The sequence below is a fragment of the Dermacentor variabilis genome, chromosome 6 (assembly GCF_050947875.1).
Source record: "Dermacentor variabilis isolate Ectoservices chromosome 6, ASM5094787v1, whole genome shotgun sequence".
Taxonomy (NCBI): domain Eukaryota; kingdom Metazoa; phylum Arthropoda; class Arachnida; order Ixodida; family Ixodidae; genus Dermacentor; species Dermacentor variabilis.
This window is the reverse complement of record NC_134573.1, coordinates 64,312,323-64,328,260: the sequence shown is the minus strand read 5'-3', so window position 1 is coordinate 64,328,260 and position 15,938 is coordinate 64,312,323. Positions and strand designations below refer to the sequence as shown.

The 15,938-nt window shown below is 45.6% G+C and overlaps 1 protein-coding gene across 1 annotated transcript in view; it reads left to right on the top strand.

Moving 5' to 3' along the window:
* The window catches only part of LOC142586160 (fatty-acid amide hydrolase 2-A-like), a 102,926-nt gene that overhangs the window by 54,319 nt on the left and 32,669 nt on the right, over positions 1-15,938 (top strand). Inside the window, exon 6 of the mRNA XM_075697412.1 lies at positions 10,156-10,436. Within this exon, the coding sequence (XP_075553527.1) occupies positions 10,156-10,436 (281 nt within the window). The remainder of the gene's footprint in view (positions 1-10,155; positions 10,437-15,938) is intronic.

Genomic DNA, 15,938 nt, shown 5'->3' with positions numbered 1-15,938 from the left:
TAACGAAGAAGGTCAAGCGCTACCATCAACTGCCGATTTTATGACAGCGTCGCAAAACGTTGATGTTATGTCGGCGTGACCTTCACGATCGCCACGCCGGGACGGCAGCCTGAAGAAATGCGCAGACGGGGACCGAGGCTGCGAGTTAATTGAACGCGCGGCGCCTTAAATAGGCTCAGCGTCGCTATCACAGCGCCCCTTGAGGGCGAGTAAGTTTCGGTCTCGAAACCGAGACCCCGATGTAACACCATCCCCCCCTTTTTTTTGAAAATTCTGGGAAGAAGTAACGTCATCCACTTGGTAAGGGTATACCTTATGCAATAGTATAGAGTTTTAGAATAGGGGCCCTAAAGAGCTTTGCGGGTGTTAGCGTTGGGGCACGCAGAAGTAGATTTAGAATAGGGCTTTGCGTTTGCGGATAGCTGGATGGATGGATGTTACGAGCGTCTCCTTTGGAACGGGCCACCAAGCTCTTGCTATTATACTGCCTAATGCCCTACCTAAGTTAAACAATAAAAAAATAAACACTATGAACTCTCACACCTAAATTTTCTGATCCCATATTGCTAACTGTGCTTTTGTACGTCTCCGTTTTTTGTCGTTTCCTCACTTTTCGTCCCCCAATCCTCCAATCGCCTCTTAGTAATGCCTATTGCGGACATGTTTAGTTTTCCACTGCTCCCGCTGAACCCAAGGGCTTCAAGGAGGCCAGTGGTGCCTAATTCGACCGCTGCGTAGACGTCTTCACATTCTAATCAAACATGCTCCATAGTTTCCCTAGCTTTACCGCAGAAAGGGTAGCGTCTTGCGCTGACAGCGCCACTACGGCATGAAAGAAAACCTCTTAGAAATAATTAAATAAAATATACTATTTTATGATAATAGTAATTTTGAATTTCCTGTATTCATATTTACAATTTAAAGGTTAATCTGTAAGCAGCAAACAATTAGTCACCCTTAGTTTTGCGCAACCAACTTTACGTGCCTCAACCAGCCAAGCTAAGCCGTAATATCCACAATCAAATTCCGAATCAGCGGCGTCTAATGAATCAGTCTTCCTAACACACGCTAGTTCAGATAAAGCGATAACCGCAGTCACTTCTAGCTTGCGAACTTGACGCGTTACCACGAGTTTTCCCTAGTTTGGTGCTAGGTTAGAGCAATGCCTCCTTTAGAAGATGCTTTCCGCGTGAGCTGAGATGTTCCGGCCCCTCTCCTCTTTCCTCCTCTCCACCAGGGTTAGGGTGCCTCGATTCGCGCGCTTCCCTCCACCGCCGTGCTAGAAGGGCGCGCAAAAACGAGGCACCCTAACCAGGGTCGGCTGCGAGCGCTAGTTGCGGCGGCTGCTCCAAACTGGAATCACGTTCCTTTGCCTCCGAGCTTTTACCGGCGTCTGTTGCGATCCCGGAGGTAGGACTCGCGGTCTCTAATCAAGCCATTGGTCGTGTGCTCGCAATACCCACACTCTATCACATCACATGGGAGTGCAATACGAATAGGGCATTCCACAAAATACAAAATTCGAGTACGGAGCAGTGGGAGACCGTGCGCTCCAGCGGCAACCCTAGCCTCCAACGGAGGCCGGTGGATCACGCCCGACGAGTAGCCACGCTCAGTATTGCCCTGGAATAGGGGCGCCAACCATGCAGACCGGAGATCGTCATCAACCAATAGAAGATGAAGACATCCGGCCTAACCGCTGACTTACTCTTCGTGGAGCAATAAAGTTTACTTCCTCCTCGCCAGCCTAACCGTCACCACCTGCGCAACAGGAAGTAGGGTCGGCAGCGAGCGCCATCCCTCCGCGACTACCCTCAACTACAGGAACCTCCGCTCCAATGGAAAAATAATAGCGACGCGGCAGGCATATAGTAAAGGAGGCATTGGTTAAAGCCGTCGCTTCGATGGGTGCCGCCATGTTTGTTTACGCAAATCTTTTGGGGCAACTTTTTTTGGCTCCTATTAAATCAGTGAAATAGCATGCCCGACGCGAAACCCAAACGCAGTTCGCGTGTCGCGCGTGCGCAGTGGCTTCGACGCTAATTCTTTGGGACCCCTATTCTAAAACTCTCAGCAGGCGTATTGAACAGAAGGCAGGGGAAGCATGATTATGCATATGTAAATGATATACATTACTTTGGCATCCTTTTCCAACTCTCTGAAGAACAAAAGGCAGCAAAATAGAGCACTCCGATTCTTTTTTCCAATGCAAACAACACCCCTGTCAAGCGGGCAAGTGCACGTACGGAGATTGCACTCGGTTTTAAGTGGACTTTCCCAAATCTAAACGTCGCAAGCTGAGTGTACTCGGAGGAGAAGAGTGCACTCCGGTCGGAGTGCGTTCACAGAACGCACTTTGTTGGTCGAGTACGTAGCCTCGCCGCCAGCTGTTTCAGCGGCACAAAACGCAATGCATAGAAAAAGGACACAGAGGTTAGTTCTAGCTCTTGAAGAGCTTTTAACAAAATAATCAGAGCATAACTCGCTGATATTCTGTTCTAGCAGGATCAAATGCCGCCTCATCGCATGCCACCATCTTGTTCTGGATTGACTAGGCATTCGTCTTGGCCGGCCTTATGAGAAAAATACTTCCGTTTTTTTCTTGACTAACTATAGAATACGATTGTTTTTTATTTAGAATACAACCAAAGCAATCGCCTTTTAGAACTTTTTTTAGATTTTAGTCTACATCACGAAAAACATGGTTTTAGTTTGTCGATATTTTTTTTTTAGTGCTACTGCATGCGCTTAGCACGGCGTAGCCGAAAGTGTCACTCAAGGTCCCGCAGTGCACTCCCCGTAAGTGCACTTAACTTGCCCACTTGACAGGGGTATAACGCACAACAAAAATGAACATATAGGAACACAAAGGACTGCACAGCAGCCAACAAAACATCTGAACACCTGTCCATGTCACAAAAATGCAAGTAATAACAAAATATGAACCCATGAAATGACAATGAAATAAAATATTGCAGATAGCGTGGTTTCTGGCGCCGCCTTTTTGACCACGGAGGTAATTGCGGTACATGAAGTTGCGTTTCCGAAGTTGCTGTTGAGTTTTTCTGCTCAGCTAAGCACCCACCAGGCGAAACTGGGGGCGGAGATGAAGACGACATTTGAGTTTACTAGCTACTGAAGTGCCCGTCAGACGACTTCGAAGGCGAAGAACAAGATCAAAAAGAATCCGAAGATTGACTGATGCGCTCCTCAGGCACAGCTGGGAGCGAATACTAATGGAGAACTGCATGGGAGCATGAAGGCTCGGAGGCACGAGCGTTAGGTGTTTCAGAGAAAGCATGGGGACTGGGCACATCATTCATTTGTTGTGAAGGTGTCTGCACTGAACCACTGGTTTAGTTACACGCCTATCAGGCAAAGCAAGGAGTTCATTTTTGCTGGGTACTACAGCAGGACGTTGAACTGGTGCCCGAGCAGAATCCTCAGATCCTATGAAACGCTCAGCAGTCGACGCTGCTAGCGCAGCATTTTGACTGGGCACGTTAGTCAACATAAGTAACCGTGCCCAACTCTTTTGCCTTACGGCCAAACATGAAATACTCACTGGCACTACTTTACGAGCTGTGTAAGTATGCACTCGGGACTGTGAACTGCACTGAAATGCGGAATTCACTGAAGGCATATCTGAAGTAACTGCATCTGACTGTTTTAGAAAATAATTTGCAAGATGGGTATATGACTATAGAAAAACCTGGTAGTAATGCGCTCAGCACGCAAGTTGACCCGTGATATACGGTCTACCTGGGTTTTCCGTGGAGCTTGCTGTCACGATGCTCGCTGGCATTGAAGTTGGACGGAAGTTCAGACGTGGCATTGTTCCAAATTGCCCGATGATGTGTGCGAGTCCCCTTAGGTAGACTGTTCCAACACTCTACGCTAGTCCACTCTCGCTGCTGGTGAAGTTGAACAGGCGTTGGCCTGCGGTATACTGCCAAAGTCCGCTGCACCGTATAAGTTCAGTGAAGTCTGATGATATTCCGTCCAGCGGGAATCAATGTCGAAGTCCGGTGGTGAAGACGAGGCTAGGACACACGACAAAGTCGCTCCATCAATCACTACCTTTAATGCCTTAATAGGGACGAGTCCCAGAAGTGATGAACCGCGTTCAGTGACATAGAAGTTCACCGCAGCCGACTGATCTTGGAACTTCACGGTTGTGGACAATAAGCCCAAGTTATTCACCACTTGCTCCGAGCAGTTCTGGGTCACTAGATGTGATTGAAGTAGGCGAACATGGGAGAAGTGCCTCTTGTAGTCCTGAAAATTCGTCAGTGACACAACCACTCCGGTGTCAACCATCAACTGTAGAGTCACGTTCACCTGTACGGGAATGCGCATAAGCAATAGGGCGCCGACAGCGTCTTCAATGTGTAGAATGGTCGGCGTCTTTATAGCAATATTGTCTTCCATTTACAGCTCGTTGACTGGTCCCAATGTACTTACCGATGAACGGCGCAGTTGGAAGAAATTTCCCTTCTCGCCACACGTCTGGCAGAATTTGTGGCGAACAGCACAACCAGGACAACCAGGAAAATTCGCCCTACAATGTGGCGAGCCATAGTGGAAGCAGCCGCCGTGCTGAGCCGACGGCGCAGAGGCGTCTGGTTGCCTCCTTCACTGACGGGGAGGTGTACCTTCTCACTCTCGGCGTCTGCCATCTCGGAAAGTTCTCTAGAAGGTGTTGTGTCGGCCCGGTCGCACAGGTACCCGTTTTCTTTTTTGCATCTGCCACGGACGCACATGTAGTTTCATTCAAGAACAAAAGTGAATACCAAGCGAACATTTGCGGCATCCCCACTGTGTTAACTTCCGTGAAGCAATATAGCAGACAAAGTGAAACTTACCTGTTTTTTTCAGCATTGTGATGGACAGGGACCCTCTGGCCATTAGCTTGCAGCGCTCCCGTTGCTCCGTGGAGGATGCAAAAGCTGGGGAGGTGGCGGCGCTGGGGGAAGGATTGCGCTAGGCGCTTTAGATGGCGCAAGAATATATATATATATGACTATATATCTAGGTAACTTTTCGCCCCTATGGCGAAAAGTTACCTAGATATATAGTTCTCGTTGGCGCTGCAGTCGACCGGCTGCACAGGCGAGCGAATGTAAATGCGCGGCTCACGCGGGATGCATGGGTGTTTGCGTACGCCATCTTGTGGCTGGCGGTGCTGTGAAATGGCGTCTGCTTGTAGAGCACCAAGCTGCTGCAGTATTTTATCGGCGCGTTCCTCTTCCTGAGCAATTTCTAATGCTTTCTTGACTGTAAAACTCTCACCGAGTTGGATGAACCGGCGGTGAAGTTGATGCTACTGCAAGCCGCAAAGGATCTAGTCTTGAACCATGAGGTCGGTAGCGGTGCCAAACTTGCACGATTTGGTGAGCCATGGAACATCTTGGATGAATTCCGTAGTCGGCTCCGCAGGACTTTGTACTCTGCGTTTGAAATGAACGCGAGTGCAAAATTCGTCCTCTTTTTCACGAAAGTGCTTGTCAAGCACTTGAAGCGCCGCTTCGTATACGTCAATTGCTTTGGAGTCCTCTGTCCCTTCATCGGCTCTGGCCTGCGCCTCACTCTCGATGAGGTTGTAGTAAATACTGATGCCTTCCACCCCTAGCGCGTTGAGGAGTGCTTTCTTGTGGTTCGGCGTAGTAGTCTTGGCGTCGTTGTCGACGTATGCTTGCAAAACACGTCGCCATTTGAGCCAAAGAATAGCCGGTATGCTGGGACATGAAAGGAATGGTGGGAGGGGCATTACTGCGTTCATGCAGAAGCGGTAGCCGGAAGTACCGAGAGGTGTGCACAGCCGGAAAGAAGATGCTGCAGTAGCATCGAAGGTCAACCAGATAACGTCGCAGTCGCACCAAAAAGCAGAAAGTGCCGAAATGCTGCTTGAAAGGAGGGCAGCAGAAGTGGAAGGTGCGGTGAAGAAGCAAGCTGGGAGTCGTAACTCGCATATAGGTGCAATGCACACGAATTAACCTCGTCGCCAGTGTGATGTCACGAATGGCGATGAAACGCGTTACGCTAGCAGCGTTGGATCCCACATCCGCGGCAGCAGAACGGCAGAATGGGCAATTCTTGTGGGCATTATGGCAGCAGTTCACGATGTGCAGCCCGCACGGAAAGTTCATCCTCGTCGCCAATGGACACCATGAGCACCATGCTGGGCACGCCGGAAAGGTGGCCTGAAGAGAGACGGAGACAAGAACCAGGACCGAGCCTGAGAGAGACTTTATTGAAAGTGCGGCACCTTAAATAGGCTCAGCGTCTCTATCACAGCACCCCCTGAGGGCGAGTAAGTTTCGGTCTCGAAACCGAAACCCCGATGTAACAGTATAGTGCAAATGTGATGATGCATGCCTGTGCTACTTATGAAGTTTGCAGCTTGTTTTGCCATTGATTGCATGGCGAGGACCAAGGAAAAAAAAAGCTTCTTAAGCAGCTTTACAAGCCCATTGGCCCGTATTACATAGGCAGCAGTCAGCAATATATCAAAGCAATATGGACTCATAGCAAAGATATAATACTTTGTGACATTCTGCGTCCCAGACAAATGACGTCATAATGAAAAAGCAAGCAATCTACATTCTCATATTTAGCTGTGCGAGCAAGATTAAATCCACGAAAATTCACAAGAAGTAGGTAACAATGAAAACCAGCCATGTTTCGTTGATGTATGTAAAATGAATGCCCGAAACCCTCGTTGCAATCCATTCATGGTAAAAGCAAATATACTTCATTATAAGCGGCATTTTTTTAAAGCGGAGAGGTTCTAGAATAGTAGTCCCACGCCAATAGCGCGGGAGGTCGTAAAACCTGTATTGAAACATAGGGGTACTAGAACCCGCTGTGGTTGCTCAGTGGCTATGGTGTTAGGCTGCTGAGCACGAGGTCGCGGGATCGAATCCCGGCCACGGCGGCCGCATTTCGATGGGGGCGAACACACCCGTCTGCTTAGATTTAGGTGCACGTTAAAGAACCCCAGGTGGTCAAAATTTCCGGAGTCCTCCACTACGGCGTGCCTCATAATCAGAAAGTGGTTTTGGCACGTGAAACCTCATAATTTAATTTTTTAGGGGTACCCGATCTTTGCAATAAAACAGTGAAATTATCTCATCTGTAAGCGGTAACAAAATGATACAGCTTGTTTTATGGGGAGCTGTCACCACGTGGTGGGGTGACCTTCACAGCAATTTTTGCTTCCCCAAGTTGACACGAAGAAAAGGGCAAGGGGCAACTGTATGTGCTGCACAGAGCGCTTCCGTGGGGATCTAATGCTTCGCACTTCATAATAAGAGTACTTTGGGGCAATTGCACTCAACATGATAATCACAATAATACGTTCTAAAATGCATGCACTGCGGTTGGTCGCAGGTCGCAGGAAAAGCGACATTTTCTATAAAGCTATATAATACTACCATAATTTGTAGATGAGGTGGGCCTCTAAACATTCATTCAATTGAATATATGTGCTGCAGGGCAAGCCGCCCGAAGAAAAAGAAATATAAGCATTATTAGGAACTTATACTTCTGCAATAGAAAGCTGGCAACTGATGCTGAGAGGAGGTGGCTTGATATGCTATAATATATATATATATATAAGAAAGGGAAGCTGCAATGTTGCAAGCCTGGGGTTGGAATCTTTGGCTGGACCTAAATTTTCAGTCTATTTCCCAAGCTGTTTTCAGTTCTGCCAAAGCTAAGAGGCATACACAGGGGATACCCTTGTGCAGTCGTATATAGTTCCTGGCATAACTGTCTTAATACTGGCAGGATTGGAGGGTTTTATTTTCCCTTGGTACATCATATGTCACTGCGCTAGATGCATATTAAGACTTTTACCTAAGTACATCGTAACTGAATTACTTTGACGGTGAGCAGACAACGCGGCGCAGATGAATACATCTTGAAGGGGATTCGGCCTTCCTGCTGGCTGAGGAGTCCTGCAGCTTCCACAGTGCTGCTAACGACTTGTGAGATGGAGTATAGATTTCTGGTGACTTGCAAAAAAGGTAACATTGCAATAAACATGGTGATCATACCCGAGACAGAAGATAAAAAAATGCCTAAAATATTCTAAAGAGCTATCGCTGTCAAAAGAGGGCAATTCAGCGATTTCGCTTATTCTTTGCCATGTAGTGCTCCAGGCCTCCTAATTGAGTTTTCCCCTGACTGAGATAAAACGTTGTTTAGAATTTTGTACATTTTTGTAATATTAAATTGGTAATCAATGTTTTCATTATTTCTGCAGACATTTGTTTTCCTTCTAGGAATGTTCTGCAAATGTTATAGTTTAAATTTATATATAAGCTTGTATTAGAATATTCGAATTGTATGTCCCCGCACTTGAGCTGAAATGATGTCACAATGCAAGTTCTTATGCTACAAGAATGCCCCCTGCTTAAGCGCCCCGTATTCACAGAAGACGTCAGCACATTTACACTTTGTAGTCCAAGCTTGTATTGCATGTAGAGCAACGTGTCAAGATTACACAGAACTTTATTCGAACTGTAATAAACATGATCGTCGAAGCTCCCTCACAGAATGTAACAATCACAAAACATTGTGACACTTAAGGACATCAATGTAAAAGATGTGAATATTTCTTTATTTGCGTGCCGTGTGCTGAATTAGCACTACATTTACACACTTACATGTCATTTGCAGGAAAGCATGCAGATATGGAGCTAATTTTATCTTTCCTCTAAAGCAAAACTCGCCTGAACATGACCACTGGGGCTCTGTCTAAGGCTGCTCTGCCTATGGGTGGTTCCCGATAAATTTGAGTATACATGTGCTGGTAAGCTTTTTGGCGCTACATTGTTGCATTCGTTGCTTGGCATGCGTGTTCAGTTACGCCCAGATTCACCTGCTTCGTTTAGTGTGGCAGCATAGGCTAGTTTCGCCGGTTACCTGACAAACATTTCACTCAGAGTGCACAGTCACTGAGAGCCCAGCTGGAGATACGAATGGCAAAATAGCAGTAGGAACACTTCTTTCAGGATCCCAGGACACCCACATGCTGTCGTTTACTTGGCTACATGTGTTCACTGCACTGCAGTGCGATAAAAAGTGTGATTGCGAAGGTAATTTGAGATGACTGAAATCAACACTGATCGCTATGTCAGCAGTTCCCGAGTATAAATGTCTGAGCACGCAATTTCCCTACATTGGGACTAATCTCCCCCTTTCGCTTAATTACGCTGAAATTTCCACATCTAGAAAAGTCTCCCTAGAGCTGGCAGTACTGTTGCGTTGTGATTTAGTACATCTGATTGTACCGATCCCTATATTTATTTAAAAAAAGATGGTTGTTTTTGTGTCATTATATATATTGAGTCAAGAATAAAATATTCAATAAATATGAACGACAAGGATAGTGAGTGCCTTTTAGCATGCAAGTGCAGCTTTTCCAATGAGTTTGTACATCTTGACTTCATAAACGTTGCGGACGATAAACAAGAACAAAAAAAGGACAGACAGGAACATGCTATCGCAGACTATATGAATGTAGTGCAAATGCCTGGCCGAATCGATATAGAGAAATACAAGCTGTATTTTTTCGTTCACTTTCACTTCCCTTTATCATTTCCACATTTCAATTGAAACTACAAATACTATCCCTATGCTTCCCTTCGCTTCATTAGCTGTTGGTTTTTCATGGTTTTCATTAACGAAAACCAGGCCCCTGGCTTCGCCCTCTCTTGTACACGAACACACACATATAGTATGCCTCCATCTCTCAATTTTTGCCCTTGTTGTACAACGCTTACGAAGCCTTATTTCGTATACTCAAAATGTGAGCTAAGATACAACGGCGGCAAGAGGGAAGACACGAAAGACACGGCACTGTCACTCAGCGCTCTTTCTGCGTGGCCGCAGTTATGTGTATTGATTTTAATGGGCATTTCTTCTAACTAGCTAAGCCATCATCTAGTGCGAGTGTTTAGTCCGTGATGCTTGTATTTTTCAATGTATTGCTGCCGAAATGCTGGCCCCAGATTGAGACTTCCCTTCCGCTTGTTTCCCTTTGTTTCTTTCACAAGTTTTCCCGCTTAGATATCTTTTGTCCTCCATTTAAGCATTATACAATATGTCTGTACTAGACTCGGGGATGAGCACCCTTGCGTTCAACAGGGGGCGAAGGCAGCCTGGTGTCTGCGGCAGGCTCGGCCCTCGGTCTCGGCACCGACATCGGCGGCTCCATCCGCATGCCGGCCTTCTTCAATGGCCTGTTCGGCCACAAGGCGTCTCCGGGCCTGATGGGGCTTGGGGGTCAGTTCCCTCAGGTTCGTGGCCACCATCTGGCCTTCCTGTCCGCCGGGCCGCTCTGCCGCTATGCCCAGGACTTGGCACCCACGCTGACTGCGCTCATTGGATCACAGCAGGCGCGTCACAGGCTAAGGCTACATGAACCGGTGAGCTTCGTCGTTGGAGGGATGCACTAAGAAAAAGAAGAGTGGTTTGGATAGATTGGTCACTGACATCACTGTGGCAGAACAGAAGCGAAGCTGTTGAGGCTTTTAAGATGCAGATAGCAACGATTTAGCTTAATTAAGCTACTTGTATTGGCAACAGGCCAGAGTAAATGAGCGAGACCACTGTGGGCAAAAGCAGGAGTAGTGCTTGAAAGGAAATGTATGATGTTGATGATGATTGAACTCTATTGAGAGCAGATGAATAAGTTCATTCGAAGGAAGGGAGAGAACATTCCAATGCCTGCCTATTGCTCAAATGCTAAAGCGTTATTTGCCATTACATTGTTTTCTTGCAAGTCGTCATTGCCACCTGAATTATTATCACCATCATCCTATTTCATATTTAATGCAGGAATAATGCATCTCCTAGCGGTCTCCAATTACTACTGTCTTGTGCCGGCCCACTCTAGTCTATCGCTGCTTACTTGATATCCTCATCAGATTACTGAACTTTCTACCTGCTTGACTGCGTTTACATATAGCCTTCCCTACTGAAAAATCACCTATATGTAGGTTTTATATGTGACTCGTACATACAATATTACTGGATATGTGTCCTCATGTGCTCTGCAGTACGATGCTAGATCCTTGTATATCTTATGTGCACTGCCTTACGCTACTATTGGGCTTTGTGTGCTGCACAACAAATATTTATCAATTATAGGCTTGATATATCATGCAGGACACCTGACCCATGAGGCCCTGTTGTGACGGCCCAGCTATGCACTAATTTTGCATATGTGGAGCTCTTTAATGTGCAGACGTGCATTGCCTGGTTAACTTATATTTGCTCAGCAAAGAGTATAAATGCACCCCGGAAGGTCACCTAGTAACTATTCTCTGCATTTGACTTGGGCCAGGCACATACCTTCCATGCTTTCTAAACTTAATTCCTTTAGAGATGCGAAGTACCTTGGGGAATGTGTGCCTGCATTTAAAGGAATGAATCATCATGCACTCAAAACACTTTATTTACAAATCTTTATACACATGTTGAATGGCCGGTATATACTTTATTCAAACAAATACATGGAATAAAACCTCGATAATTCCAACCTTCCACAGTGGACACGGGTTCTTGTTTATGCCATAGCTGTTTCAAGGTATCGCGCATCTAATGTCACCATTAAGAGAAATGATGCGGGACAGTGTTCCCTTCATGCTTGCAAGTCAGAAGCACGGTTGCTGCGCTCATGCACCCACTCAAAAGCGTTTATAAGGACAGATGTGTAACTTGCGTATACTGATACATGGCACAGCACAAAGCAGGATAAACGCTTTGAAGGTTTATTTCTTTTTGCCAAATGGTACCCCCAACGGTAAATTCTTTATTGCGCAATTCTTCAGAGGGACCTATTTAAAAAAATTACCTTAAATTTTTTCAGGGAACACTGTTTGGGGGTGCAGTCATTATGCGAGTAAATACAGTATTGGCCTGCTAGAAAACATTACCCTTGGAGCCACAAACTACTGAATGCGACCAACCAGCACCACTGATTCATTCAGCAATTCAAAATTCGCCAAATAATAGTAGCAACAAATAATAGCAATGATATATTTTGCCCGGATCGAGTTATTGTGTTTGATTAATTTTGATATTTCCATGGCTCCTATGGCTTCAAATTAACGTGGTTTGCTGCATGTAAACATGTTTACAATTACACACTTACTTAATGCATGAGAATAAAGGATACCGAGGGCCTGATCTTTCTTTATTTGTTGGCTTCTTACACTCACTTGATGTCTCGCAGCAGGTCCGCGAGGTAGCGGTTCATTTTTGAACGTCGTGATTTCTTCTCCTTTCTAGGGGCACCACATTTTGTAAGATATGCATCAAATGCATCTGGAAAATTAATTATTTGACTGTAATACATGTATTCTTAAACACTACAAGAACAAACGTGCAAGAATGTGACTGATACTTACTACCCACAGCTTCCAGTTTATGGGGGCTCAATGCCGGCTTTGCAACAGCATTGCTATTCTTCCGGAAGCGCTGACAATGAGCCCCTGTGATGCTCCTACCCCTGAGTGCTGGTCCCCACACTAGTTTTGCCAGGTTTTTGCAAAACAGGGAGTCCCGGCTTAGGTCCTGGAGCTGTTCCCACTTCTTCTTCTCAATGTACACATAATTTCCTAGGTGCACCTGCAATGTAAGAAGGCAGATACACATCAAGACTGCTTACATGTGGGAACGCGAAAGCACCTTTAGTCAACCAGATGGCTGCAGTGTGACGTGTGCCACATGGCGCACGCACTAGGCATACCTTAAGACAAAGAGAACCAAAGAGCCGCTGTGGCATCAGGGATGAGTGCTCGTTTCACACCCCAGGGGCCCAGGTTCTATTCCCACGCTGTCCGGCAAACTCTCTCACCAAAGCAATTAACTCATGCAAAATCGTGAGCTGTGTGAACGAGACAACAGCTCGTGCGTGACGCCGTCTACGGAAATGCGTAGTGCCAAAAAAAGTGAGAAGAAAAAAAAGCGGAGGGGGGGGGGGAGCCTGTGACGTATGTGTCATGCGATCCTCGAGGTCCGGTGCGGGGCAACGCAGGGAAGGAATTTCACTTGCAGAGGCTAGATGGGGCGAGTGGAGAGAGTATCTTGCTTGGCAGTGGAGCCCACCTGCTGAAATCGGGTTTGCGCCAATGAGATATTTTTGTCTTGGCTATTAATGAGCCGATTTGAAAAATTTTTGTGGCAGAACACTCCCTAGAGGACACGTAACAACTTCTAGCGTATAACCAAAATTTGCTATGGGGCCTCGTGAGGAGCCCTTTAAGTTGTATATGTATGTGTCACCTTTCGCGTCTCAATGTTCCTGTGCTGTTTCCTCTGTAATACAGTACCAACTAGCCAAACTATCCATGCTATTATCGCATATACTTGTACTGAAGCAAGCAGAATAGTATGTTTCTTCTTTTAACGAAACAAGTCAGTTCTGCCCGAAAGACAAAGCATATAAAAACTATTAATTGTTTGTAGTTTCATTGGCCCTATATACTGCGGCAAACATTCTCATACTAAATAAATTAATGAGCACAGTCTCAGCACACACAAAATAAAGAACAGGTCTCACTCAATGACCGCGAACGCTTGCTTTCACAATGCTGGCGTGATCAACAGCGCAAACAGCAGTCAGCAGACATATTGAGTAGGTTCTCGCTTCCTTGAGATAATGTGAGCTGCAACATTAGGCGTGCACAAATCCACGAATACCGGTAGAGTAACAGGGACATGGAGGGAACAGCCATCTCGGGTCTCTCAAATTTTAGAAATACTGCAGATTACTCGTAGGATAGGGCACGTGCACCCCCTTTTTACATATGCAGCATGGAGTGATAACGTGGTCACTCCAGGCCGGGCTGACTAGAGGACAGACATGCTTCACCGGCAACTCATGCCCTTCCCAGCCTGGGCAGACTCACTATGTCGTCCAATGCCCCCCCGACACACACACAGTGCCCTCTCTCTCACATGCTTTTTCTATATGATCTTAATATACGGGCCACCACATCAAAGCAAATTTAAGCTTGGACTGTCCTTATAATTGCTATCACAATAAGACAAAAGCAACTCACCTTGCCGTTAAGTTCAGCAAGAACTTCTGACACTGCAATGTCAGACTCCTGCAAATGACAGTACTGTCATTATCAAGTTATGCAGCCAACACATTCTAGCTGAATAATTTGTGTTTCAGGTATAAGCTAATTAGTTATTCAGCCCCACAGATTAAGCATATACCAGAAAAATGAGCACATAAACAACTCGAACACAAAATGTGGGAGCAATTCGTCCACCAACTCCGCAAAGTGTGGCTGCATGTGTTCTGGTTTTTCAAGACACGGGTTCTGCGCCATTGCAGTGATCAAACAGCAAGCAGTGATGACGCCACAAGAAGGCTCTTCTCTCAGTGAAGTTGTGACGTGGGTAAAGAATTTGTGGGAAGGCCTACCAGCGGCAACAGTCTAGGCTGGATTTAAGAAATGCTGCACATCGATTGCACTCAATGGCACTGAGTACGTCGTTTGGGATGCCAAGTACATCCGTGATACATCTGACGAGGACGACTTCTCCAGCAGTTCGCACAAGGACACAGCTTTGGCATCAACTGCCACATCTAGTAGCTGAGCTTGTGATAAAGAAATGCCTGTCATGTTCATAGTTGTCATTTCTATATGGATGCTGTGGCCACCTCTTGCGAGGGCAAGAAAAAAAATTGGCAGCACATTGCTTAAGCACGCGAGAGATGGCTGAAAGGCTGCATCGTAGTCGAGTTATTTTTTGCAATTCAGGCTACGCCATGTGTTATGGTTCGTTTTCAGAAGATTAGTCACCTACATTTAAATTTTTCTTCCTTTGCGAGGTCAATATATACGGGTCAACTTGTAGTTGACCAATTTTTGAGTGAATATGGTAGTAGCAATAAAGTTTATCATTATCTGACAACGTCCTAGGTATATTGACCTTATCCTCAGTACATTTAAGTCGCCTGTTATTTTCCTTGCATGCATATTAAAATGCCAGGCAAATTAAAGTTAGGAAAGATTGAGGACCTTACCTGATTGCACATGGCCCGGGATGTTTCATCTGCAGATTGGTGTGCATGATGGAGGCACTCTGAAAGAGAATAATTTGATGGGAAACTATTGGCTACATTGAAAGAAGGCATGTAATAAATAAAATAAATAAATAAAGCTCAGTCGAAGCTACATCATTATACCTCTGGGCTTTGGGAAGCGGGTTCCCCTGTTTCAGAGTCATCCACATCATCAATAGCTATAGATGTGGCCCTCTAAGGCACACTGTTTTCCTGAAAAGAATGGCAGCATTAACAAAACATAAACATAATGAATGGTGGTAACAGATGGCCTTACAATCAACATTCATGCAGCAAACTACTGATTCATCTTGTCTATATCATGTGACTAAGAGTGTTAATATTTCACCTGTATACAGTGGAATGCCTCAATATAACGCCTCTAGAACAACAAAATAATGCATATAATGAAAAACTCTGTGTCGCGGGCCTTTTAACACATACTGTGAACACGTTTGCAGTGACGAATATTGTAATAAATTTACATAAATGGAAGAATTTAGGTATCTGCGATTGATTTATTCCTTTACAAGAAATACACATGTCACCGTTGTCACTCTCATCAGCAGTTGCAGCCATGGAGCTGTTGTGTTCACATGAATTGCTGGCCGACATCACAACAAATGCCATGCTGGTGTGACGGGACTCTGCAGCAGTTATGAACACAATGAAACTGATGAAAATGGCAAGTTGTAGAACCTGTGCCGGTAAAATCTGTGAAAGCACAACTGCCGAGATAAAGATAGTGCTTGCAGGGGTTCGTTTGATACCAGTTCAATCAGGAAGTGATAATGTCACATGATACAATAAGCATTTTAATTCTTTCACCTCACAGTTAGCA